Genomic DNA, 27,908 nt, shown 5'->3' with positions numbered 1-27,908 from the left:
TGTGCAGTAGTTTGTGGATTCCTTCTGCCATAAAACAGTGCCTGGAAAGAGCAAACAAACTTCCTGACAAACTTCCGTGAAAAAGAATGGGTAGTTTGAGTTTGTGCTGCAGTGTCAAGTTCATTAGATGGAATCTTGAACAAGTAAGTAAAGCTGAACTTCAATGGGAGAACACTGCATGGAAAAAGTAAGAAAACTTTAAAATGAGAAAGTACGTATGTTTGGTGTCATTTACAGAAAAGTTCAAGTGGGAGGCTGCCAAACCTGCCTGGTTTTTATGGTTTTGATTTTAATGAAGTGTGGTTATTTCAATACAAACACCACAGACATGAGCACCCTCTGCAGGATGTTTAAAGGGGTTTCCCGCTCGATCCCTTTTGATTGTTAAAGGTTAGGTTTTTCATCCTTACGGCTGGTGTTTTTCCCTCGCCGTGCTGGCGGAGTTTAGCGGTGGGAAGCCCCGGCCCTGAGCTGTTACTGCCGCCCGGTGCCCTGTGGCGCTGGTTTCCCTGCGGTGGCGCTGGGGCGGGCGCTGGATGGCACTGTGCGGGGTTCGTACGAGTGGGCACGGTCGTTCTGGGCGCAGATCTGTGTTCCGAGAGGCAGGTTGCCCCGTGTACATGCACAGAAAAAGTGCCTTTCGTTAACAGCAAAGGGCCGGTCCCGGACGCCGCTCCGCCGCCTGCGACAGCTCCGGGATTACTCCCGGCTCCCTGGGAGGAGGAGGAGCCGGGCCGGAGGCTGCCGGGGGCGGGAAGGGGCGGCAGGTTTGGGATGAGGAGGAGGAGCTGGAGCGGCAGGAAGGGTGTTTCCCTGCGCAACTCCCGGCTGAAGTGACTCACGCAGGAAACTCCCTGCCAGGCGCGGCCCAGGAGCAGAGCCGCCGGCCCGACGCGACCCTCGGCGGCCGGGCCGAGCGGAGCCCCCGCACGGACGGACAGACAGACGGACGGGCTCCTGCCGCCGCGGGCAGCGCCGCTCCCGGGAGCCGGCGGAGAGCGGGTGGGTGCCCTTCCCGGGGCCCTCCCCGGATCCGGGCGCTCCGTCTGCGGGTCCGCGCCCCCGCCGCGCCCCTCTCGCCGGTAACCGTGAGCTCCGTACTCCTGTTGGCGTTGGCTCATCCCCCCTCGGTGTCCGGGGCTCCCGGGGCTGGGCGGTGCCGCGGGGGTCCCGCTGCTCGGGCGGTGCCCGGGGCCGGGCGGGAAGGGCCGTGCGGGGCCTCGGGCGGGCCGGGTCCCTCAGCGGCGGGCACCGAAACGCCCTTCTTGGGTTGTGTTTCTGGGGTGAGGGTTAGCTTGTTCTCTCCCGTGCCTGGCCCCTGTGTCTGCAAGCGCTCGAGTGGTCAGAGTTCTGCCTACTAGGCTGTCTTGGAGTGGGCTAGATGAGGAAAATATAAAAGTAAAAAAGCTCTATGCAGGTTCGTCTCCCTCCTCAGAGGAAGGAGGTGATCTGGAGTGTCTGTCTAAGGACGTGGAATAACTTCCTCATGAGGAACTTGAGAATTATCCGATAAAAATAACTATGCTGTAATGGCAGCAGCCCTGTAAGCTTGAAAATCCCCAGATGGAGGGTCTGCCACCCCTTCCCTCCTCTCTAATGAGCAGAGGTCTTGCACTTCATCTTTCTGAGTATTCCTGTAGTTCATCAACATCTCTGCTAATATTTTGCCTTTCGGTAGGCTCTCATTGCCTTGATTTTTATTCCTGTGCTGTTTGATGGCAGGTTGAAGTAGCATTTAGACATGTAAATGGTTGTTTGTGCCAGCGAGGCTGTTGGGAGGAAGTTGCCTTTGTGGGATGCAGCCAGTCTGCCTGAAGTGCTGGCTGGAGAGTGTGTATTGGAGGAGGAGGAAAGCTAGCTGGAGGAATTTCTTTTAATTAGAAGGTCATAGCAGGCTTTTCTGTAAACTGTGGGAAATGGAAAGCTTAGTCTAATGAGGACTCCAGTCCTTATTGCATTCCAGTTACTTATTTGGCATAACTTTATTATAATAAGCTCACTGAACATGTACATATGCAGTGTTGTGTGGTAGTGTTTTCTTCAAAATTGAATTTGTAATAATACTGTAGTGCAATTCAGCAATGTCTGAATTATGTTTTTATTAATTGTACTTAAACTGTTTTATGCTCAGAGAATGTCTGAGCTATATGATAGAAAAAGCATTCTACTCCTTACTTAAGTTCTGATTCTTGACTTCATTTAAGTCCCACTTTTACCTCTAAAAAGCTTTTTTTTTTTTTAAACTTTTGTAAACGTGAAGTTCTTCCTGTTCTAGTATAAAAGACTCTTTAAGCTTTCCCAGGCAACTGGTCTGTGAAGTCTGGCTGGTGTAGGCAGCCAGTTGTCTCTGTAGCTGCCAGGAGGGAGGAGGAGGAATTTGGAAGAAGTACCGCGTTGGGAAGGCTTAACCCCAGTATCATCAAAGCTTGCTTGGCTTGCCCTGTAAAAAGTGTACATCAGTCTTTCTTTGTAGCAGCTTAGATTTTTATTTTTTTTTAATAGGGACTATGTACTTGATGGAATATCTCTATTATACTTTGGTTTTCAGGTTGTCAGCTTGTTTATATATTCTGAGAATAAACCTCTCTGAGTCTTGGGAAAATACTCAGTCTCACCCCTGCAACATCCCTGTTTGAAAGAGTTTGTTTTGATTACAGGTCTTGGGTTTGTCAGTTTCTTTTGAGGGTCCTGATGCTGAGAGTGGAGTGGAGTTTGAATGGAGCAATAGATATCACAGCATTCAAACTTAAATGGAGCCAAATTGTCTAAGTTGTTTAAGTTTTTTTTTAAATATATATGTTATAAGAAAGGGAATGTTTCACAAACAATTCAGACTTTTCAGTTTTTAACTTCTGAATATGTGACTTATAAAAAAAGCTCATAGTGCTTTAGTGATGCACCTGTAATATTCAAAGTATTCATTAACAAAATTCTTGTTTCTTCAGTTTGCTTTAGATGGAAATTGTCCTCTGGGCATAAACCAAGAGATTCTCTTGGTCCAGTATGCTGATTTTGTAGCATAAATAAGTAATTACCAGGAATCTGTTCTAGCTCTGTGTTCCATGTTAGATATTTGTCTGATACATTCCTTAAGTTTTGGTTAGTGCTTTGTTTATTCATTCTGGCAGAGATTTGTCTTGGAAGGTGGCTTGTTCCTGAGGGTAGGTTTTAAAACCTTGCCATAACCCTCTTGTCAGAATCATCTGATTTTTATTTTAAAGTTTGTTTCTTGAAGGTTTCCAAGATATTGAGGTTGAGGTGGAAAATTCAGAGTGGTTGGAATTGAGCTGCAAGGTTGGAACAAAAAGATGGAACAAAAAGTCCCCACAAAGCTCTTTATTTGTGGGAACAGTTGTATTCATCCTCTGGCCTGAAAGCTGCTAGAACTGCTTGCAGTGCTATACAAGAGAAAATTAATTTTAATGTAATTTCCATGCCTTTATGTGCATATCAAATGGGTTTTATTTTACAGTTTTTGTCCTATGTTCTCTGGGCAAGTTCTTCGAGTGGTTCCTTGGTTTACTTGTTGCTGTACCAACAAGTAAATTAAACCTGAATGCTGGGCAGCAAGTTTTACCCTGCTGAGCTGGAAGTCAGCTCTGTGATTGACTTCACTGCTTGGAACAGTGGCTGTGTGACCTTCTGCATTTCCACTGTTTATACATTTTAAATAACTGCAGCTACTATGGCAAGCCCCGAGTTAATAAGCAATTGTGGCTGACCCAGGGTAGGTGCTCGTTGACCTGGGGATGCTGCAGGAGCTTGGCACAGCCCAGGCGTGAGGGGCCACTGAGGTGGCTCAGGGTGGGTCCATCCCTGTGCGTGGGACTGGGGTTCATTTCATGCTCCCAGGGATGGAGGTGAAGAGGGAGGAGTAAATGTAACCGACTTGTAAATTTCTGATCTGTAGAAAATATACCTTGTTTCAAGTGGCCTCTGGCAGGCTTTACTCTTGAAGGTCATCTGGCTACTTTTTGGCTACATTGTTATTTGTACATACGACAAATGAAAGCTGCCTATCCTTGTCCTGGTTTTTATGCAGAGCTGAGACAGTAAAATGAAAGGACATTTCAACACGGTGAAATATGACTATACCTACAAAAACTCACAAAGAGCTTGGTAATGGTGCTTTACATTTTAATTTACATACGTCAGTTCAGGGCTGTTCTTTACTGCTGGTCTGCCCTTAGAAGCTGACATTAGCAGGGCTCGGGGGCACACTTTGCTGGGTAATGCTGATAACAGAGTGCCTATTGATTTGCTTTGTTAAAACCTAATTCCATTAATCCACATCACTGCCTTTCTGGTGGTAAAAATAATGTATGATGCATTGATGGGACTTGCTACAAGAAGACAGAGGTGCAAAGCAGCAGTTAATCTTTCTATCTCTTGGCACCAAAAATGTTGTAAGATATTTTGGGTAGCTCCTTATCTCTTGTAAACACAGTGGTGAAAATCCTGAAGCATGTTTTCTTCATAAGACTTGAAAGATTTTTCTCTGTGTTAGTATGTACTGTTTACTGTATGCCTCTGTTATGTCTGTAAATATATGTGCACTCACAAATATTTGTGAAGAAAATCCTGTATTCACACATTTCAGTGTTTTGGGGGAAAGGTGGCTATCTTTAACTGGACTTAAACTGGAAAAAGTGGAGTTGTGGTAAAGGTTGGTATGGCACAAATAATCATCAGGCATTTGCCATCTCAGGAGAAACCCCCTTTCCCTCAGGCTGAGCATCAGCAGATATCAAGTGAATTTATATCTGTGTAGCCTTTCTGCAGAAAGACCATTGTGGGAGAGGTGGTTTAAGGCTGTGGACAGCCAAGTTGAGCACAGATCTGGCTTGGGGTGTTGGACAGGGAGCCCATCTCTCCAAGCCTTCCCAGCTGGGAGATGGTGGTGGTCCCTGCTCCTGAGGAGCAGCACTTGTATCCTGCTGCTCTGTCCCTTCCCCACATTTTCTGTAGCTGTTTCATTCTGCCAGACCTCTGCTCCTGCTGGAAGGGCCCCCAGCAGGGCATCAGTGTGATGGTGAGCTCAGGAGGGCTCTCAGGTGGGAATCCCTTCATTGCTACCCTATCTGCCTGCCAGGCACCCGCTGATGGGACTTAGCCAGCTTGGTGTGCTGTGGATTTGCAGCCCTCTTAGCCAAGCTGTGAGGTCCTGATGTGCTCTTCTCAGTGCCTACAGAGCAGTGAAAGTGAACATGGTAGTTCTTTGGCTGGGTGGTTGTTCTGTGGTTCTCTGTGTGTTGCCAGGACAGGTGCTCTGGCCTAGGCAGAGCTTAAAGTGAGTGTCCTCCACCAGAGTGGATGTTCTACCTGTTAACTTGACTAAAGCTTTTCTTGTTCAGGTAGTCAGGTAGCACATATGGAATTGGCACTTCTGCTTTTGCTTTCATCAGAGGTAAATGCCAGGGCAGAGGTAAGTGCAGGCTGTGGTGCCCTCCTTTTCCCAGTTTGTGAGTGCTCCCAGCTTACACAGTGGTTATTTGTGGGGTGAACTTGGAGGATTTCTCTTTGCTTGAGCCATACTCTGTGATATTTTCTCAGTTGAACAGTCTGTCTTTCAGCAAGCCTTTCTCATGGCTGGTTTTTGCAGGTCTCTTTTCCGTCACTGTTGGTCAGGGGGTAATAGAGTGACAAACAAACTTTTTAAAGCCAGTAATTGCTCATTTGGTGGGAAAAAATGCCATCCCCCCTCCTCTCCCTCCACTGAAAGGCATCTTAAGAATTCAGTCAGTGTGTAGACTTATGCTTACTAGATGACACTCTCTACAAATGATTAGCAGGGTTGAGTCTCAGTAATGTTCTTATGAATTACTTTATTCTAAAGTAAAAGAAAAATAATTAAATAGTGCTTTTGGTTTTAGAAACAAATAGATTTAAAAACCAATACTGTGGTTTTGTGTTAGGACATGAGTCTCAAGAGTTGACATGCTAAGAAGTGATTCCAGCTGTGCAAATGACACAAGGTGCTTTTGGAGATCCTTGCTTTATACTCTACACCTATAAAAGAGATTTTTTTTCCAGAGTTTAGATAAAAATATATTAGTACTGTACTTCAGTTTAAAATACTTTAATTCTGACAGGGACATGGACACTTTGTTGGCAGAAATAAAAATGCTGTTGACCTGAAGCTATTTATAGCCTTCTTTCAGTATACCTCTAATTATTTTAAGTGCTTTCAGTGATGTAAAATCAATAAGGAGAGTACGCTGAATGATAGATTCTGAGTGTGAAGTTCAGGCAAACTGTCATGATACACGGCTCAAGATAGATGTGATGGCTTGTTAGGTGATATCTGAAGTAATGCTTTGAATGAATTTCCACTGAAATTGTGTATTTTCTTGTATAAAATACTACAGGTGATGAGCTCTTTCTGAGGAAAAAGAGAGCTTAAGAAACTAAATTTTATTTATTTTTGTTTTCTACTTGGTCATGTACTATTTTCTTAGTTTTTTTAAGATAACTATTAAGCCATTATTTACTTCTTGTCTGATTCACTCTCTCCTGACAGAAATGCACATAATGTACATTATTATTGTACTGATTTAGACAATAAATGAAAAGCTACTTTTAAGCATGGATAGTACAAATTTGCCTAAACTATCTTCCAACTTACTATTCAGACGAAGCTGTGTAATTTTTTTTAACTGAAAGTGGAGAGTGTTGTATTGGTGACTTAGAAAGTACCTACAGGTATAGAGGAGGAGTGGGAATGACAGCAGACAGCCTCTCTTTCAGAGTAACTTTTCTTGAAGCCTTTGTTGAATTTTTAAACTCAAAACAAGGCAATGCTGAAGCCAGAGCTTCGCCTGCAGGCTTGCATTGCAGAAACCCGCGGGATGTAATGAATGCCTGTCGTGTCCCTGGGGGCACAAGCTGTGAGATGGAGCTGGTGCCAAATGCAGAGGCACCGTGCAAGGGGCACCTGGGGGCTGCCCCAGCAGTGGTGGGAGGGTGTCCTTCCCACAGGCAGGGGTGGTGCCCAGCAGGCTCCCCTGAGGAGCTGCCAGGCTGAGCCTGGAGCAGCCCTCTGTGTAACTGGGCTGAGGAAGAGAGTGCTGTCCTCCCCTCCCCCGAGAAAACAATGCTGCTTTTTCTTTATTTCTCTCCATTCTTGTGAAATAAAAGTGCAGAACTCCCATGCTTTATCAGGAACTGTAGTGATGGGACAAGGAGTAACGGGTTCAAACTGAAAGAGATGAAATTTAGCTAAAAGATACGGAAGAAATTCCTGACTGTGAGGATGGTGAGGCACTGGAAGAGGTTGCCCAGAGAGGCTGTGGGTGCCCCATCCCTGGAAGTGTTGAAGGCCAGGTTGGATGGGGCCTTGAGCAGCCTGGTGTAGTGGAAGGTGTTGCTGCTGATGGCAGGGGGGATGAACTGTGTGGTCTTTAGAGTCCCTTTCAACCAGTGCCATTCTATGAGTGCAAATAAACAGTTTGTCTAAGGTTCAGGGCTTGTGTTGTTGCTTAGATGGAAACCTGAAGCCTCCAGACTCTTGTCTTTCTCTCCATCTTTGAGGCTCATCTCTGTTACCTGTGACATGACCTCCTCCATCCACTGTGGTGCTCAGCTCCCCCATCCCCAGCTCCTTTCAGCCCACCTGCACAGGTGTGCCCCCTTTGAGTACCAGCAGTAAATACACCACACACCAAGGGCAGCCAAGGAAACCATGCTGGGCAGGTGTGAGCAGTCTGTGATGGAAGACTTCATCCTGAGCCATGCCAGGCTCATCCCATGTGAACTTGCTCTCCTTTCTCCTTTCTGGGGTGGTTATTGCTTTTGCTGCTCCCCTTCCCATTGTTTGCAGAGTGTTCACAGTGGGAGTGTTACCTTTGCTAAGAAGTGAGAGAGCTTTTCACAGCTGTAGTTGTAGTTTTCACATGCTGTAGGTGCTGTGCTTCTGTGCTAAACTTCAGTCTGCTCCAAAGCACTGCTGTGCAGCTTTGCTTCCTACCAGCCGTGCAGCAGCAGGATCAGGAGCAAGTACAGCAGAAATGCTTGCTGAGAACAGCTGCAGGAGAGAGCAGCATCAGCAGAATGCAAAAATGGCAGCAAACTGAGAAGATTAAAAAGGGCTGTGGAGGAGTGAACCGGGTGAGAGGAAAAGAATGCAAAAAAAAAGAAGGTGAGGGGGTTGGTCAGGAAGGTGAAATGGTGCAATACCAGAGAATGTTAATAGGGTAAGGCAAGTAAGTGTGGCAAGACAGATCTCAGCAGACCTAACCTAAAATGAAACAATGCTTAAATCTCTAGCTTCTTTGCAGTCTGAAGAGAGACCAAATATTTGCAGAAGAGGGTTCATTCTGTACATTAGTCAGTTCACTCAGAACTAACTCAGTTCTGTGAGAATTAATTAGTAAACCAGCACAAACCCTCTCAGCCTTCTAGCCCCATCAACAGCAGATTTTTTTTACATTTGTGACTTATCTTGGGCTTCAGACTTTGGTTCACAGATAAAGCAAACCAAACAAAACACCTCTGTGAATTCTTGTAGCACAAGTTCCATTGCAGAGGGGGGTTGCATGCTGCAGGACAGACACTTGAGACAGGCCCTCCCTCCTTGTTCATCTAAGTGGGATATTTTTGGTGGAAATTTTAGAGGCTTCGGCTTCTCCCATCCCATGCCATCACAATGGATTCTCAAATAAAATAAATGGAGTGAACAAATTAATTTTTCATTTTTGAAATGTCTGTATCCTCCACTTGAGCTTCCTACACAGGGATAGCATTTCACCCTGTATTTTAACATCAGGAAGTTGTATCTCTCTTCCAAAGCTTCAAGATGTGGAATGATGCTGCAGATGCATGGTACTGGCCAGGCTGCCCTTGGAAATACCTGGTTGTTACTTGCTGCTTCATCATCATCCACTGCAGATGCTGCTGCTGTAGAATTAGTATGTGCTCATCCATGTGCTCCTGCTGGCTGCTAGCACGGCAGGAAAAGATAAATTCACTCTTGTGGTGCCTTGCTAGCAAAAATAGAGTGACTCCAGCCAGGTGCTAGGGTACAGGAGTGCTGAGGTTGCACTGTGTTCTCCAGTTGTGGGAGGGTTTTCTTACTGATGCTGTAAAAAGGAGTCATTAGTGGACATACATGAGGCTTCAGGAAAGGCAGGTCTGGACTGCCATCACTCACCAGTCTTGGTCTAGGCTTCATTCAAAGAGCCTGAGACTCCCCCATTCCTAATCTGCTGTGATGGTAGTAGAGTGCCAGACCTTCCTTTTGTTGGGAAGTGCTTGAATTCCTCCCGGATATTGAAAGGGAAGTTACTTGACAAGCATAACGAATTGTTCTCTGAGTCCTGGTGGTCAGTGTGTCAGCTCCCTGGCAGCATCCTTGGCAGGGCTGTCCTGACCTTGCTTGTCCTGTGGGAGTGGCTGTACTGACTCACTGAAGTGTGCCCTTTATGTTGCATTGATGGTGCTGCTGTTGCCTACTGATACTGCCCAGAACTGAGTTTTCCAGGTGATAAGAGTGGTGTATCACTGAGCACTTGAACCTTGCTTGCACAATCATAGCATTGGATAAGGAGATGGCAGGCATGGGGATTGCTTGCTGTTCCCTGCAGGAGACAGAAGCTGGACAGGTGACAGTGTAGATTGCATGAAAAAATTCACTTGTGACTGAACTCAAAGAGCTTTTAATTTAGGAAGCTGAGATTTGCTAAAAAAAAAAAAAAATTATTTAAAGAAAAAATCATTTCCTCCCATGCTATTAGCCTCATGTTCTTCCCCCAGTCTGTGCCTGCTTTTGGAAGCCTGCAGTCACTGTGAGCCACATTCCCTGTAGGAGTCTGATACTGAAGTAATCATTTCTATTATATGGCCATTCTTCTGGGACTTGCTGTGCTGTTTGGATGGGGTAATACAGTGCTGGAATTTTTTTCTCTTTTTCATGTATTAAGCCTGTTTTTAAATTCCGTTTGCAGATGTATTTTTGAAAGCTTAACAGTATGTCAAATCTGTTGCACAAAGGACTGTCAGCTGCTGTTTGCTTTCTTCTGTCTTTTACTTTAATCAGGCAGGCCAGTAAATGATGTGAAAAGCATTTTTCTTTGCTCCTTCAGCTTATGCAAATGTGTTGCTTAGGAACGGAAAGGAGCTCCGGTCCCAAAAGGAACATCTTAGGCTGATCTGCATGGCAAAAAGGCAGATTGTCCTGTCTAGGGCACAGGAAAAGAGCATTCTAACAGAGAAAATCCATCGTGGTGCTGTTCTCTGAAGTGCTTTAGCTATCAGGGTGTAAAATATTTTCTTCTCAGTCTGAATTGATAGGTCAGCACTTGAATGGCTGAGGTGTTCAAAATTTAATTAAAATAGAACTAAAAGGGAGTTTTTGAGAGAGATCTTGGAGGTTTGAAATAAAAATGAATATTTTTGTAATTACTGTGCTGTTCTTGGAAGAGAAAGTCCATTCCCTTTTGTTCCCTTTCTATTACAAGGGCCCTTTGTGATTGGAATCTCATGGTTTAAATTGGGTAGGAACATTACACTGAATATTTAATCACATTTTCCTAATAGTAAAATTATTTAATTGATTTTCTGCAGTGCAGTAATATAGAAAAATGACACAATGGGACAAAAAACCTGAAAATGTTGTGTTGCTGTAGGGATAAAACTTAACTTCTGCTGTTGTGCTGACCAATTCTTTTCTTGTGGGAATGTTGTCAGCAGTTGCCATGGAGTTTACTGTGGTTGATCCTGAAGACCCCAGTTCAGCAGGCCAGTCACTCATCTTTTTAAATATACTTTCATTTGAATTTCTTTCCCTCAGTGTGTGGACTGTGGAATATATTTGCCTTTTTTTTTTTTTTTTGTAAATAGTATGTAAATGATATTTTTTGTAAATAAATAATTCTTTTCTTCCTCTTCAACTGCAGTACATAAAATTTTCCTGATTTTCATCTGTCCTTTTAAGTAGGGTAAGCTTTGATTTATTTATGCAAAAGGCATTTAGTTACTAATATTTATATTAATATATAATAATTTATTTTAGGCAAAAGCCACTTGTGCGGATACATATTTCAAATAATGGATTGCACATTAATTGAAATATGTATCTTCAGTAGCATCTTCAGTACCATGATGCTATATTTTAATTTAAGATTCAATGATTCTGCTTTTGCAGACTTGGGAAAGAAGAGACACAGTGTCAAAGGGAGTTGCTGTTTAAAGTGTAGACATACTTCCTCTTTGTCTTATTTTGAGCCTGGGAACATGTACAAGCACTTGGAGATCAAATGCATCTGTTCAGAACCAACATGTGTCCAGTGGACTGCAAAAAGGCATGGGGCATCCCCTCCCCACATCATTTTTCAGTCAAATGAAACATATTTTCTGACTTTGCAGATGAAAATAGTTCAAAAATTTCTGCAGTCCAGCAATTTTTTGTCATTGAAACTGCACCTTAATTAACTCACTCTTTGGCATGATGCCTCTCCATATTTTTAATATGAAATAATTTTTTTGTCACTTTAAATTCCAGTCTTGGAGAGCTTTTTGGGTTACGTAGAGAATGGTGCAACCCAAACCAATTCCCTGGGTGTCCCAGAGCACCTCTGCTTCCTTGGGCTGCATTCTCCAGCTGATCTTTGCATGTGTTTTATTGCTGCTGGACGTGTGCTGGTGTCCAGGGCTCTCCCTGGGCTGGGTGCAGCTGGAGGAAGGGCGTGCTCTGCACGTTTGCTTGTGCACTCACAGAGCTCTGAATGCTCTGTGGGAACTTCTCCTGCCATGGGGAAGGCGAGAGGCTGTGCTGGAGTGGGTCAGAGCGTGATCCCTGGCTGCCAGCTGCAGCCCAGAGCTGCTGGTCCAGCCCCTCCTGACCAGGGGCCCCAAACTCCTCCCCAGCCTGGGAACTCGCCCTGCACTTTGGTGCCTCTGGGATGTGTTTGTCCTGGACTGTTTCAGGCTGTTTGAAGTATAAATATCTACATAAGTATCTGCATTTTGAGTGGATGCATGCCAAGTTTAAGCTCAGTTTTCTGTGAGCTTTTGGTTAAATAAAGTTAAAAGATGTGGAGAACAACTATTTTTTTCTTTTCCTTTTTTTTTTTTTTTTTTTTTCTCACCCAGAGGTATATTTAAGATAGTGGTATAGTGTGTACCATGGTACCAAGATGGTGAGATAAGATCAATGCTGATATCCCTCTGACTCTTCTCACCCTGAGATTCAGCAGTGACTCAAATCTTTGCCTGTTCAGCTTTTCCCAGGTGCTGGGATGGATGTGCCTTTTGGAACCAGGAGGGAGAGGGTCTGTAGCAGTAGTTGGGCTGTTCCAAAGAGTACAGGGCTTCAGGAGAGGTTTGCTCTGCTGTCACTGCAGAAAAAAGTGCCTGTCAGCTGTGAGATTTAGATTTTAATTATTTTTATTTATTTCAGGGGAGTTTAACGTTGTAACTCCAACTTCCATAAAGTAAAGCAAGAATTGCAATAGACACAGTTGTGTCCACTGTCTGATCTTTGCAGTATGCAGCAATGTACCAGGAGATGTACTGTAAGGAGCTGACAGCAAAAAACACCTGGAAATCCATTTCCAGATAGATTGTTACCTGCTGCAATCCACTGTGCTTCAAGAGGGAAGCCTGCTATCTTACTGCTCTGATGGTTGTGTGAGGATAAATCCTTAGAGATTCCAAAGTGAGGGTGCTTAGATCTCCTCAGGGTGCCAAACTTTTGAGTGAGTGATGCAAAGGAAAAAAGTGCCTGTCAGCTGTGAGATTTAGATTTTAATTATTTGTGTTTATTTCAGGGACATTGAACACTGTTACTCCAACTTCCATAAAGTAAAGCCAGAATTGTCATAAAGTAAATGTGTGTCTAAATGTTCTGAAGGTGGCTTTCACTGTAGCTTGATATTTTCTACCTTTATTTTTATAGCTATTGATTACACTATAGATACTAATTATACTAATTAGTATAGTTAGCTATACTAATTATACTATTAATTGACTGAATTATACTCTTTATCAGTTTTCTGTGGGAATGTTCACTTGACAATCTTAGTGCAGATAATAATGACACTTTACAAGTAATTTAAATGGCATATGTACCTGTATTGTCCAAGGACTTTCCATTCTTTCCCTGTGTATTTTCAAGATACTCAGTATACCTTTTGGGTTTTTTGAAGTGTTTTGTGTTAGCATGATACCAACCTCATCTCCCTGTCTTGTCTAACACAGCCACAGCTTTGCATCTGATAACTTTTGTGGTGAAGGGCTTTATTTTTCACCAGTAAGTAGATATCATCAAACCTGGTTATTTGAGATAGAACTTTAATGTTGGGAATCAATGTCTTTGAAACTCAGCTGGATAATTTCATAAGACCATTAGAGGACATTTCTGGGAAGTCTTGGCCATAGGATAAAGAGGAACTGTGTGGTAATTTCTACACTTACCCCAACAAGGGTGCAGTTATCTAAGTTCATTTGCCTTACCCACATTTATATAACTACAAGTTATATTTGTTGGATTCTATGCACTCCTACTGAACATGTATAAGAACTGTCTTGTATCATCAAGCATATTTTTTCCTGTTTCATCTATTAATAGGCTGGGTCTTGCTTAACTCTTATCACTGAGAGAAAGCTTAAAAGCTTGTTACTTAACTCTCTAGTATTTGGGGGATTTTTTTTTTAACCTCTAAGTTTGAGAACAGAATAGTTCCAGCAATCCTTTCTCTCACAGTAATTCTGAAATTAATGCTTTATTATCTGCTTTCTCAGTCCTTACCTTCTGTAGCTATTATTATTTCTTCTGGTCAGTTTTCTTTTTTTTTTTTTTTTTGTCTCAAACATTTTTCTTCATAATTTGCTCCTGTTCATATTTTCTTACAAATAATCTGAAGCTTGAGGAGGCCCAAAAGAGCATGGCTGAGAGATGCATGCTGGCTGTTTTCTGATATGATTAGAATTAAGAATATAGACTTTCTGCAGAGACTTAGACATTATTCTATAGGGATGGAGAAGTGGAAATGGTATCTTCACTAGGACTGTCAATCATCTCCTCTAGATACCAAATCAGTGTTAGCAGGGCACTGCTTACATGCAGTTGCAGGGCTGAGAGCAATGGTGCAGAGTTATGACATTTTAAAGTTTGCCAACTCTTTTTTTTTGTGAATATTTTCAATAATAATCCAGTTCTGAAGTGAAATAAAATGTAAACAATGCTAAAGAGCTTTCTCTTTTTGGCTTCATTTTTCACATGGACAGAAAGTGAGAGATGGTTCAGTTCAGCACTTCTCCACAGCAAAGCTGTTCTGAGCAGGTCAGGCCCATGTGGTGCTCATTTCTTCAGAAATGAAGAAAAAGAGGATCTCCTAGTTTAAGCTAGTCTGTGGCCTTTCACTAGCATACTAAAAGAACCCCAAACCCCGGGACTGATATCTCTTGACCCTTGGACATGGTGGGACTTGGTACTGTGAGGCTGAAGTTCTTTTTAGACAGGGATTTTCTTGCTTTGAAATCCAGAAAAAAGAACTGGGAATCAGCACAGGTGTTGCTTTTCCCTGCTTAGAAAGCTGTGTGTGCTCATCAAACACCAACATTTAGCAAAACAGCTTGCTGGTGTGTGTGATTCTCTCTCCTCAAGGGACAATGTCAGACCATGAATGTTGAATGTTCACTAATTAAGTTGTGTACAACCAGGAAAATGTGTTCTTGTTCATACATTTTTACTTTAGTGCTTTAAGGATGGGTCATAAAAAGGTACCAAAGAGAAAAATATTACCTCAGAAGTAATGCTTACATGTCTTCTGCCTGAGAAAAGCTGTCCTGGGGAATTTCATGAGGGTACAGAACTGAAAACACAACTTTGTAGGAATTTAGTATGAAAAAAAATCTCAGTTTGTCCTCATGTAACTATAATGGTGAGTATGACTACAGCATTTTAGTCTGTTCTCATTTATGTAAACTCCTAACCAAACTTTTTTTTTTTAAGTATGTCTTAGAAGTTTCTGATGTTCTCTGCCATAAAGGAATCTGTTAAAATATTAGCTGTTCTACCCAGTAATTTCATCTGTTAAAAACTCATGACTATTAAGGAAGCAGAGCTATCCAATTTTTTGTCTTGGGAATTTTAGTTTTTCTTAAATTAATTTTTTTGAGCTTAGGGGAAAAAACAATCTGGTTTTTCCAGTCCCTCATCATTATACATGAGAAACAGCTGTTGTCTTTTTGGAGCTTTTTATTAACAAAGATAAAGAAGGGGAGAAAACCCCTGAGCCAGTTCCAGCTGTCGCCCTGCCGTTGCTGTTGTCAAAACTCCTCTGCTCTCTTCTGGGGGGTCAGAAATGTGAGGGGAAATGTGAATCACACTCTTGCAACGTTTGCAGATGTGTCAAAGCTGGGCAGGAAGGAGCTGCTTCCTCTTTCATGTCTTGCTAGATACTGGAGTGCAAAGGCTGGGGAGCAGGGACATTGAACTTGGCCATGGAAACGCCAGGCCTGTGGATACCTTTGGCAAAATCGCAAAGCGGAGCTGTCAGCGAGCAGCCTCAGAGCAAGAGGGCATGGACAGCTGTCTGTGCCCAGTGGCTTTTGTTCCTGCTTTGAGAAATGCTGAGCTTTGGGAAATCAATTTCTGAAGGATTTCACAAAATGTTTCTTCCTGTATCTCTTTTCACAACCCAGAGGGCAGCAGGAAGCTTTTGTTTCTTGCTTTCACCCCCGGCCTGTCAGTGAGGGTTTCCCAGACCTGTGCTATTAAATAGATGGCAGTGTAAGTCAGCTGGGATTTTGGGTTCTATTTTTAAATTATTTTCTGAGTATTAAAAACAAATCTACAGATAGTCTAATGTCCTATAGTCTGAATATAGCTGGTGCTGAAGGAATCAGCTGCACTCCTGTGCAGCTGTAAATATTGAGGTCAAAAGCCTCAATTCTCAATTCTGCAGGTATGCTTTCAGAATTGGGATGTACAGGACACATCTTCAGAATGTGCACTTGTAGTGCTGAGGAAGTACAAGTCATGAGCTTGGATTTTGTGAATGCCTGGCTCTGTTCAACAGCAGGGACACAAGTCATTGGTGGACCATGTTTTAGGAGGAGAAGGAAGATGTGTGGACTGGGGAGAGGCAGATGATACTTACCTTGCACGCAGTGGCACCTCCCCTTTACACAGATAGTTGCACTAGTTTTTGGTGTAGAATGGCTGGCCATTCTTCACTATGGGTTTTAGAATAATTTTTGTAGTGCTTTCTTGGAGCCAATGCTTTGTGGCCATTTGCCTGTCTGGTGGCAATGGGCTGTGGGCCATTGATCCCACCCCCAGCACATCCCAGAGCAGCTGCACACTGGGCATTTCTACTTTGACAGGGAGGCTAAGAGGAAGAGGAGTGTCAAGTTGGAAGGAGTCTGTCAGTTAATCTGTTTTCTTTTTTTAGCTAAAACTTGATTTATAGATACTCAGACTCATCTATAAAGTGCTTATAGATGTAGACTCATCTATAGATGTTCTGACTGCTTGGCAACTCATTTTCCTCTAGGGTAAAACTGTTCAGTCTGACCTCCCCACAGGATTTTTGCCCAGCCATGGAAGTTTTTTGGCATGTGTTGATTTATTGAATGAAGGACATCATGTTCTTTATTTGAGAATAAGTGTGGTTCTTGTGTTGGAGCTTGATCTGGATGTAGGCAGGTGTTGGGCAAACATCCTGGCACAAGTTTGCCACCCAGCACTCCTGTCAGTCCAGTCCTTCATCCCTTTTTTGGCAAGGATCACAAATTGCACAATATGAGCACTGGATTATTTATTTATTTTTTTTAACAAACACTGATAGGCCCAGGCTGGGAGCAAGGTTTGGGCTGGCCATTCAAGAAGAAATAGACCTATGAATCTTTCTGTTGGTGGTTGTTTATAAAGTTGTTGGCAATTTATCTCCATATGTGGTACATTAGCTTGGCAGCAATGGCTTGGTATACAGGGCTGGTCTCTGGAGATGGACAGGTAGTTGCTTAATTCCAACTCCTGATTGCTTTCTCTCCTTGGGTTTAGGTTTTGGTTCTGTGTTTTTTGTCAGCTGAGCCCTTCCTTGGAGGTAAAGCTGCTGTTTCTGTGGATCTTTCTGCAGGAATCTATAATTAGGCAAGAGAAAGTGAGGAGATGTTTCTGCCAGGCCAATAAAAGTGCAGTGAGTTGTGGGATCACCAGCCCATACCAGCTGTCTTGAAGTGAGTTTTTGTCAAAGCTGCATTGGGATCTGCTTGTACCCGCCTTATATGTGGGCATGTAACAAGTCCATGGGATGTCCCATGCCAGGCAGGCTCCTGCTCCTCTGGGATGTGGTGCTCAGTGTTCCTTTCCTCCTGGTTAGAGCAGAGGTCAGTGCTCAGCTGCTCCTTGCACCAGGTGTATGGTTTTTCTCTAGTAAATGGGGGGAAATAACATGCAAATAAATGAGACATCCTGATTAGAGATATTACCTTAAAAATCAAATTTTTCTTCACTCCACTGAGGAGAATGAGTAGATCATTATACAAAAGTGGATGACTGAGTTGTTCCACCGCACGTTTTCTTCGTAAATTTTCACAGCATCAGAATGGGTAAGGTTGGAAAGGACTACAATGTCTCACCTGGTCCAGCCTCCCTGCTGAAGCAGAGTCATCCTGCAGCACATGGCACAGGATTGCAGCCAGGCAGTTCTTGAAAAGTTCCAGTGAAGGAGACGCTACAGTTTCTCTGGGCAGCCTGTTGGTCACAGATGGCCCAGATTTCTTCCCATTGCCCTTCTTGGTTCAGAACCCCAGGCAGCAGCAGCAGTCAAAGGTTTATGGAGATTGCCATGGCCCTGAGGGGTCTCTCATCAGCTACCAAAGCAGATCTGGCTGTCCTAGGACATGAAACACTGGAAACTGCTGGCACCTTTTGACAGCCTGGTCTCCTGAACATGATTTGGTTGTAGAAGCTGTAGTGCATGAAGTTTTGAAAGTACATTGGCACAAAACTGAGCTTTAGAATCATCATAATTTCCTCTATTTTTGATTTATTTCTGGTGTCCAGCAGTGAGGGAGGAGAAACATTTCTTGAGTCCTAAAAGTGAGGACAGGGACGTTAGTGTGAAAAGTTTAAATAAAATTTGTATTTGAAAGTCAACTGGGTTTCTGTTTGACTGTTTCCCTTCTGTTTTGGTTGAAGGGAAACTTCCCGTTTCCCACAATATAAATACTTGCCTGCCCTTCATGTTACTCTTCATGTTACTCATTTATTTACCATGTATATAGTAACACATTTAAAGTTATATCTAGGTGTACACATCTACAAATCTACATTTATGTATGTATTTTCTAACCAGGTGCAAAATGACTGCTCAAGTAACTCTGGAGGATGCCTTGTCCAATGTGGATCTCTTGGAAGAGTTACCATTGCCGGATCAGCAACCGTGTATTGAGCCACCACCATCATCTCTTCTCTACCAGGTATTTTCTCATTAGAGGAAAAGATTTTTCCATTTCCCAGTGCTGTTAAGAAAGAATGTTTTGCCCAAAACTGAATTGCGTTTATATTGGCAATATATATAAAAATTATTTTCATAGAACCATAGAATGGTTTGGGTTGGAAGGAACTTTAAAGATCACCTAGTCCAGCCCCTCTGTCATGGGCAGGATCACCTTCCACTAGAGCAGGTTGTTCAAAGCCCCATCCAGCCTGGCCTTGAAGACTTCCAGGGATGAGTCAGCCACAATTTGTCTGAGCAACCTGTTCCAGTGCCTCACCACCCTCATAGTCAATCAGTTCTTGCCAATACCTAATCTAAACTACTCTTAGTTTGAATCCGTTCCCATTTGTCCTGTCACTACATGCCCCTGTGCAAAGTTCCTCTCCAGCTCTCTTGCAGGACCCCTTTAGGTCCTGGATGTTGCCATAAACTCTTCCAGAACCTTCTCTTTTCTAGGCTGGAAAATGCCAGGTCCTCAGTTTTCCTTCATAGGGGACATGCTGCTACAGAAGACTTAATTCCATGTTTCCCTTTCTCTGCAGCCAAACTTCAACACTAATTTTGAAGACAGAAATGCATTTGTCACTGGTATTGCCAGATACATTGAGCAAGCCACAGTCCATTCTAGCATGGTAAGTAGATGTTCCAATACACACTTTTGTATTGGATAGAACAGGAGGAGAGGAATGTGTTTTCTTGCAGTTCATTACAAGAATTATGGTCACAGATAACAGGTTACCTACTTCCTACCTCCAGGGGGAGGTAAGATGCAAAAGTGTCTGGCTTTTCTTTTTTTCAAACACACTTCTTAAAATTTTTTTTAATTGCCTTTCTTCTTGAGCAACTAATGTTGTTCAAAGGTTCCCTTCTTTCATGGCATTCTTGGAAAATTAGGAATAATATGTCTTACAATTCTAGAGCCAGTTCACAAACATTGGAATGGGCAGATAGCACCTGGTAACATGCTACTTAAAATTATGTATGTTTACATCAATCTACTACTAAAATTATATGGTTACTCATTTACGTGTTTTGATTATTTGGATATTGTTGTACCTCTCCTTTGCCATGTAGAAAGTTGCTCTGCATGTGCTGACTCTTTCATCCTTGAACATTCCACCTGGGGTCCTTGAATTTAAAAAGAGGAATAAATCCCATCACCCTCCCCACCCCAAGATTAGCATTTCTATTTATCCTTATAGATCACAGTGTCATTAGTTTTGGGAAGAAAGAAATCAGTATAATTAACCAGTCTAATCTGGGGAGATAATAATTCAGTATGCAATGCATGTGTGTTTGTACATACACATTCTGATAAGAGAAGTAGGTTCATTTGGACAAGGACTTGGAATGGCAGAAGACACATGGATATAATCCTTTTGTATTACAATTCCTAATTATATTGAGTGTCTTCCCTACAGAATGAAATGCTAGAAGAGGGCCAGGAATATGCAATCATGTTATACACATGGAGAAGCTGCTCAAGAGCCATTCCCCAGGTAATGGATGAAAACTCTACTGTGATGCAATGGTGAACTTCTGTCTTGTTTTGGGGTGGAATTACACAGAGAGATTTGTCAGTGAGATCCAAAGTGGAGTCTGCTTTGACTCCTGAATTGTTAAGCTGGGCATGCCATAGAACAGTGTCTTTTAGCACAGGTAGCATAGCATGTAAGGATTAACATTCAGGTTAAACATGTAAGTTTCTAGACACTTCTAGTCCAAGGCAGCCACTTTCTAAAGGTCAGAGCTACGCAGTTCTTTCTTGATCTGTAAAACTCCTGCTATGAATAGGGCACAAGCCAGCTTCAAGTGTCTGGGAGTGGCTGTACAGGAGTGGGGTGGGAAGAATATTAAGGGGTGTCAGAAAACTGAACACAATTATTACCATGAGTTGACTCCTTCCTTTTTTACAGATTTTTAATGCAATTATTTTTATACTGAAATGCTAGGAAGGCTGATCCTGTGGTTTAAATATTTAGGGTGGAAGTCAGGTAATCTGTTTCAATTTACAGTTCTGGCCCTATTTTAGTGCATGATTTTGAGCAAGTGGCTTAATCTGGAAAGGCTACACTCTACACAACCTGCAGAGGTGTTTGACAACTAAATTACTTGCTGTAAGGTAGAAGGGAAATCTTAGATTGTTTTGGGTTTTTTTACACACAATTAAGCTTACAAGATCAGCATAAGATTACCAAACCTGGAAATTTTTGTCTTTAAGTTTGTCTCTTTTGGATGATATTGCATTTTCTCAGGATCTTAGTTGCTGAGGCTTTATCAAAGAAAGTTCCAAGTATAACAACCTCTTTAATTATCCACAGGTCAAGTGCAATGAGCAGCCTAACAGAGTAGAAATTTATGAGAAAACTGTGGAAGTTCTGGAGCCAGAAGTCACAAAACTGATGAATTTTATGTATTTTCAGGTAAAAGGAATGGAAACAAAATTTGTCAGTAGGCTTGTAATTTTATATTCCTGCTTTGTATACTTCATATTGTGTGCTCAGGTACTGAACCTAGTCATTGTATCTTAGAAAAAACACACCAAATTCTCTTACAGAGGGGCAGAATTTTTAAAGCCTGTCTTAAAAATTTGAGTCAATCTCCATTAAGACTTTCAAAATAAAATCAAATGTAATTGTGTATAATCCCTATGCAGCACATGGAGACAGAGACCTGTCACTTCAGGAAGGAAGGAAATAGAAAAATAATGTGTTTCACATGTATAATAAAAACATCTCAGCACAGAAACCATTTGCTGTGGAGTGAGGGATCCACAAGTCTGGGCAGCAGAGCAGCAGGTGCAGCTTTGCTGTGGCAATTCATAATTGAGGCAAGCCAACCCAGCTGTTGTGACTTGCCAGCCACCCGAGCTGGAGAATAGCAGTCTGTCTTGCCTTCTCCTCCCTCCTGGCAGCTTGCCATCTATCTCAGTGCACTGAGGATGTTTCCAGGCATTATTCACAGATGGAGCAGCTAGAGCCTGTGGGGCCCGGAGCACACAGGAAGGAGGAGATTGTTGTACTCAGTAAGAACCCCGGTTGGGAAAGACAACAGGAAATGTTACATTTCATTCAATCTCCTTTCATTCAAGCAGATTACAGCTTTAAAGTCAGAACAGATTCCTTTTTATGTTTGGAGTTGCTGTCTTTTTGGTATTTGTAATCTCTATCTGAAATGGCACTGGTGTGCAATTGGAAATAAGCCCTCAAATAAACGTGCTGGGATGACTTAACAGAGCTGGCATGTACAGTGTGCTGTGGATTTTTGTTTGTTTGTTTGAAGGGAGCATTCCTATAATTTGCCTTTTAATTCATATATATTTCCTCACCAAAGAGCATGAAATCCCTTTTTTTCTGAGGGATTTTAAATATCATAGAATCACAGAATAGTTTAAGTTGGAAAGGATATTAAAAACCATATAATCCAACACCCCTGCAGTGAAAAAGACTAGATCAGGTTGCTCAGAGCCCCATCTAACCTGACCATGAACACTTCTAGGGATGGGGCATGCACAGTTTTTCTGGGCAACCTGTTCCAGTGCCTCACCACCCTCATTGTAAAAAACTTCTTCCTTATATCCAATCTAAATTGACCCTTTTAGTTAAAAAACATTACTCCTTGCCTTGCCCTATTTTTTATTTGTACTTTTAATTACTTTTATCTGCAAAGAAGAACCTTGGCTCTTGTGTCAGGCAAGCTTGGTGGCAAAAATCACTGGTGACACTTGCAGCAGCCATCAGGTACACAGTGGAGGAGCTGAAAGGCCTGTACTCACACCTTGCTACTTTTCCATGCTTTAAACATTTTTCTGCTTCACTGGAGCTTTTCACTGGCCCGGCTCTAGGTACACGATGAAACTCTCTCTCTGGAAATGTCATGGCTTTTACTCCCTGTTTTTCTGTCTTTCCCCCCATTAGAGAAATGCCATTGAACGGTTTTGTGGGGAGGTGAGGCGATTGTGCCATGCGGAGAGAAGGAAGGACTTTGTGTCTGAAGCCTATCTGATCACACTGGGCAAATTCATCAACATGTTTGCAGTGCTGGATGAGCTGAAGAACATGAAGTGCAGCGTCAAGAACGACCACTCGGCCTACAAGAGGTGAGTGCAGGGGCAGCAGGACCCGGCCTTTGCTGCCAGCATTCAGCCTCCCACGAGATGGCAGCAGCTGCTTTTCTTCTCACAGCTTTTTCTTCAAAAATAGTCTCTTCATGTGTGGGACGAGCTACCTTGGAACTAGGGATGGCTTGGCTGCAGTTAGGCAGTTGAATACATCTGTTTTCTGTGTGCTCTTCTTCCAGCAGCAATAGGTTTTTCTGCCTTTAATGCCAAGCTGTCAAATACTTCTGTCCTGGTGTATGCGAAATGCCATGCATATACTTTGTTCAGTAAAGCTTCTGTTTTTAAATTTGAGAGAAAGCTGGCTTTCTGGTAACTTGTGCTACTCCTGTTCTAATAAATTCTACTCTTGGCATCCACTTCTGACATTTTTAGCTGACAATTGTTGTACTTGTTCTTAAGATGTTTTGTCTTTGCTGTTCAAAGTCATTGTGATTGCAGGTATAGTAGGGAAGGGAAGGGGTGAGATACCTGTGGCCAAATTTTGTGCATGAGCTACCAGATGGCATCAGATATCTTCTCTTGAACACAGTGGCAAGAACAGCAGGGAAAGTCAGCTTTATGTGAGCTCTAGCATCTGTAGTCTTTCATGCAGAAAGCTATTCAGTCAATGACCAGCCAAATTCACCTGTGTTGTTTCTGCTTACGTGAGATTTAGTTTCTACCTCCACCTGTTGTAGTTGTTTATTGGAATATTATCCCAACCTCTTAAGCTTATTTGGTTTGCCTTTCTTTTTCTTTGGAGATATGTTTCTGAAGGCCAAAAGCTTGTTTTCTGGAAGACTGACTTTTCCTGGGGTGTTGAGTGGCTTGGACGTATAGAGCCACAGCTGCACTCAGTTGAAGGATATAGCCAATGATTTTTCATTTGTTTTTTCATTTCATTTTTTATTGGACCATCTAAGTAGGGATGTAGTGGAATTTCAGATAGTAAAGCAGTTTATTTTGGATAAATTAGGTCCATATCTGTCTTCTAGTGAATTTTTCACCTTTTTTTTTTGAGGAGATAGATTTACTTACAAACAGTCCTGGCCAAAGGAAAAAACAGTTTTTATTTTGTTTTTAAAGAGCTGCTCAGTTCCTGCGGAAAATGGCAGATCCTCAGTCCATTCAAGAATCTCAGAACCTTTCCATGTTCCTTGCCAACCACAACAAGATAACACAAGTAAGCTTGGATTGTCTTCTTGCAAGTTACCTAATGCTTTGCAAAAGTCTTAAAATAAAGCTCTTCCAGTTTGGTAGTAACTTATTTCCCAGTCAGTGTAACTAGTTAACTAATATCCTTCTTTTTTTTCCCCTCCAGTCTTTGCAGCAGCAGTTGGAGGTGATTGTTGGCTATGAAGAACTGCTTGCAGATATTGTGAATTTGTGTGTGGACTACTATGAAAACAAAATGTACCTAACACCCAGTGAGAAACATATGCTTCTGAAAGTAGGTTTCTTTTGGGTACAAAATTAAAAAAAAGAATGTTGAGGAGGGAACAGGTGTTTGAATTCCAGATTGTTTCCGGTTGTTTTTTTAAAAGGAACCAGATTAAGCAAATAATTCGCATTACTGCTTTTCCCCATTATTGTCCTTTTGTTGTATTACATGCTAAAATTATTTTAAAGCTTTTAATCCATTTTTGTTTTTCATAAACTGAAGTTGACCCATTTGAACTGCATCCAATTCTATGGAGTTGTGTTTGTATGAAGTATGATGACAGCAGAAGGGAACTGCTGCACTTTATTTTAGATATGTGGCAAGATTGTTTAAGAAGTTTTTGGAAGTGAGGCTGTGTATCAAATATTTCAAGAAACAAGTGTCTTGAAATTAGGATTAATTAGTCAGTTTAGTTAGCTGGACTATGCACCTGAAATAAGAGAGTGCTGGGCGATGTGAAATGTGGCTGATTTTCATCAGCTTCATTTCTTGCAGTCGAAGAAAAGATACAGAGTAAGAGCTAAAAATATGCCTCCTGACAAATATTTTGAGGCACTTCAGTGTTTAACTTTTGAAGAGCTCTGTTTATTAGGAGTAAACAAAAGTCTTCTGAAACCACACATGAAGTCTAGAGCATTTTTGTTCTATCTGCTAGGGTGCCCAGCGTGACTTTTGTATTTGGGCCTTTTGCTCACTAGAGATGCTTAGAACACAGTCAGTTCCTCTGCTTGGCTCCTGTAAATACTAAGGAGAATCCAAGAACATACTGAGCTGGGAGGGATCCACAAGGGTCATTGAGTCCAACTCCTGGCCCTGCACAGCACCATCCCCAGGGGTCACACCTTGTGCCTGAGAGTGTTGTCCAAATGCTGCTTGAGCTGCTGTGGCCACTGCTCTGGGGTGTGTTCCATTGCCCAACCATCCTTTGGGTGAAGAACCTTGTCCTGATAAATTCCTAATCTTATGTTTATTAAATACTTGGACAAAATCTTATTAGATTTTTTTTGGATGCTTCTGAGCTCCTGGGTGTATAATTCAGAGAGGCACTGAAAGCCAGAAAAGCAATCACTCAGAGCTGTTAGATCTAAACTTCTGTTACCAAATCAGTTTGCATGTACAGAATTTTAATAAATTGGAAGTGAAAAGAAAAGCTGTAAAAATAGCCAGACTCTCAGTGAGATTTTTTCTTTTTATGCTAAACCTTTATACAAACAAGCAGCATCTTTTAAGGGTAATTGATCAGGCTAATATTAATGTAAAAACTGCTAATACAATAAAAAAAGAATAGTACAGAAAAGTAGGTATTTAAAAATATATTCTGTTTGAAGGTGGTTGGATGTTTCAGGATTGGTTTTAAAATGTTACTTCTTTAATTATATGAAGAACAGACTTACAAGTTGTTACTTCTGAGGTCCTTTTGTGAAAGGCTTAATTTTTTTCCTTTTTCAGGTGATGGGCTTTGGATTATACCTGATGGATGGAAGTGTCAGTAACATCTATAAGTTGGATGCAAAGAAAAGGATAAATTTAGCCAAGATAGACAAGTACTTTAAGGTTGGTTAAGATGTGATTTTAAAGGTAGTTTCTCTTGCATTTTAAATATATTTAAATAAAAAAAAGAGATCATTTTGGGTTACAAGATGGATAAATAATGGTGTGCTTTCACTATGATTTGTGTTACTAATTTATCCAATCTGGTTTGTTCCCTGTGTACAGCAGTTGCAGGTTGTCCCACTGTTTGGTGACATGCAGATTGAACTTGCAAGATACATTAAGACCAGCGCCCATTATGAGGAAAATAAATCCAGGTAGGAAGGAGAAAGAAACAGAGTGGAGCATCTGGGATGGGGAAGATCTGACCCTTGGAGTATATTTTCATACTCACTTGTTAGTCCATGGGTCTGTGGTAATTAATAGAATTTTCACTTTGTCATCTTTTTTATGTGGGTACTTTACTATTAATGTAATTTGTGTAATGGATACAACTAAAGAAACAGAGGGTTTAAAAACCTTTCTGTGCTGCTGAGGTCATTCTTGTATCTGTGATGTTTATCACCTGGGTTGGAAGAAATTAATTTTATCTTACTCTAATTTAGTTTTTATTTTTCCCTTTAAATATGAAAAGTTTCATTAAAAGAAATGAAGGATTTTACTAAGCAAGGTGAGCAGTAGTAGTGCATGGGTGAATAGGCATGTGTACATTGTACATGGAGCAGCAACTTAGCTTGTCTCCCCCTATTTTTTTTTATTTTTTTTTGGCTAGGTGTGCAGCACAGCAAAATAGTTGGAAAATACAGCCAGTGATTGCATTAATGGATCCATGGTTTTTGGTTATTGCTTTGTTTTAGTGAACCTTTCTGTGCTCCTCCAAGACCTTGCCTCTATGTGTTACATGAATTTAGAATGCTGTGCTTTGCATTTTAATTCCTGCAGAAAAAACCCACATAACTTGCATGTAATTGCTAAGAGAAAATCAATGGCAATGGGCCTACTGAGCTACTAAAAATATGAGGCTACTTAACATGACGTTCTTGGTAGCATGTTTTTGTGTGCCTCTTCATAACATGTTAGTAGTCTTGATAATGTCTTTTTTATAGCTGAGAGCATACTATACAGTCTTCAGAGTTCAACAAACTAAACAAAAAAGTATCTGCAGGTGGCTAGAGTATCTTACAGCCTATAAGAGACTGCACTTCTGCCCTAGCTTTTAATCCTTTTTGGTCTTGCTCCTAAGTGCCCTTGAAGAGAGGTGCTGGTTTGTATTTCATAGCAGCAGCCTTTAAAAAACAAAAAGAAATATTCCAAAAGAGAAAACAAAAACTGAGCAGTCTTTTCTTAAGACTTGGAAGAAGTGCTATTTGAACTCAGAAGGGCAGTTCATGGCTTTTGCAGGGGTAAAGATGTGAAGAGAGAAAAAGCCTCAAACAACAGAGAAGGAAAATGGGTTAAAAAAAAAGTAATGCATTGCAGATCTTTCTTTGCAGTACCAGTTGTGCTGTTTATTGTTAAAACTGATTTAAGTGGGGGATTTTTTGTCTTCTGAACCAGATGGACATGCGCATCTTCCAGCAGCAGTCCCCAGTACAATATATGTGAGCAGATGATCCAAATCAGAGAAGATCACATGCGTTTCATATCTGAACTGGCTCGTTACAGCAACAGTGAGGTGAGTGGGGTTAGAGCTACGTGTGCAAATTGCACATCACTCATTAACAGTTGTTATTAAGTATTTGAAAAGCAGGTAAATCTCTGGCTAGCTAAATGATAAAGCTTGGCCACCTGAGTCAAGAAAAGAGGCTGCAGGTCTAATCCCCATTCTCTGAATTATATTTGTACTATTTAAATTTAACTTAATAATGACACATCATATAAACTCTGACATCCTTCGGTCTCTTTCTCTTTATGTATCTCAGATTTATCCTGGAAATTTTGGTATATCTCATTTAGAATATGTAGTCCTTGCTCCAAAGAGGCGCTTGTAACAGTTTAAACAAAACTAAGTTAAGATTAGTAAAAGAGTACAGAAATGCATATGTATACACACACTCATACATATATAGTATATAGAGACAACAAATAACTATGTATATCATATATAATTCATATCTTGAATTCATCTGCAACAGTATTGGAGTCATTAGGGATACCAGTGATTTCCATCTCTTGACCAAAATCTGTGAAGTTTCCTAAGTCTCTAGAAGAAAAAGCTGATGTTAGATGGTAAAGCAGGTGTGGTACACGATGCTGTTTTAGTGCTTCAATCAATGTAGAAATTTGGCTGTGGATGCTGAATACAGCTCATTGTGATGTGGATTTGGGTGTGTGTGGTGCTGTGAGGTCTCCAGGACAAGGTGAGAGATGAGAATTTGACTCCATGTTCTCAGAAGGCTGATTTATTATGATATGATATGATATACTAAAG

The 27,908-nt window shown here is 41.7% G+C and overlaps 1 protein-coding gene across 2 annotated transcripts in view; it reads left to right on the top strand.

The window, feature by feature from the left end:
* Positions 1–848: 848 nt before the first annotated feature.
* The window catches only part of CYFIP1 (cytoplasmic FMR1 interacting protein 1), a 75,132-nt gene continuing 48,072 nt past the window's right edge, over positions 849–27,908 (top strand). The window contains exons 1-11 of one of the 2 annotated variants that reach the window (XM_058019014.1): positions 849–1,002; positions 18,303–18,426; positions 18,989–19,078; positions 19,868–19,945; positions 20,768–20,869; positions 22,364–22,545; positions 23,632–23,728; positions 23,867–23,995; positions 25,436–25,540; positions 25,703–25,794; positions 27,035–27,152. In XM_058019014.1, coding sequence (XP_057874997.1) covers positions 18,310–18,426; positions 18,989–19,078; positions 19,868–19,945; positions 20,768–20,869; positions 22,364–22,545; positions 23,632–23,728; positions 23,867–23,995; positions 25,436–25,540; positions 25,703–25,794; positions 27,035–27,152 — 1,110 coding nt within the window. In that variant the 5' untranslated portion in view covers positions 849–1,002; positions 18,303–18,309. The remainder of the gene's footprint in view (positions 1,003–18,302; positions 18,427–18,988; positions 19,079–19,867; positions 19,946–20,767; positions 20,870–22,363; positions 22,546–23,631; positions 23,729–23,866; positions 23,996–25,435; positions 25,541–25,702; positions 25,795–27,034; positions 27,153–27,908) is intronic. The other variant, XM_058019013.1, reaches the window with a different exon arrangement.

The sequence above is a fragment of the Melospiza georgiana genome, chromosome 2, assembly GCF_028018845.1.
Source record: "Melospiza georgiana isolate bMelGeo1 chromosome 2, bMelGeo1.pri, whole genome shotgun sequence".
NCBI classification, from domain to species: Eukaryota; Metazoa; Chordata; class Aves; order Passeriformes; family Passerellidae; genus Melospiza; species Melospiza georgiana.
The sequence above is the reverse complement of the archived record's forward strand: the minus strand, read 5'-3'. Positions and strand labels throughout refer to the sequence as shown.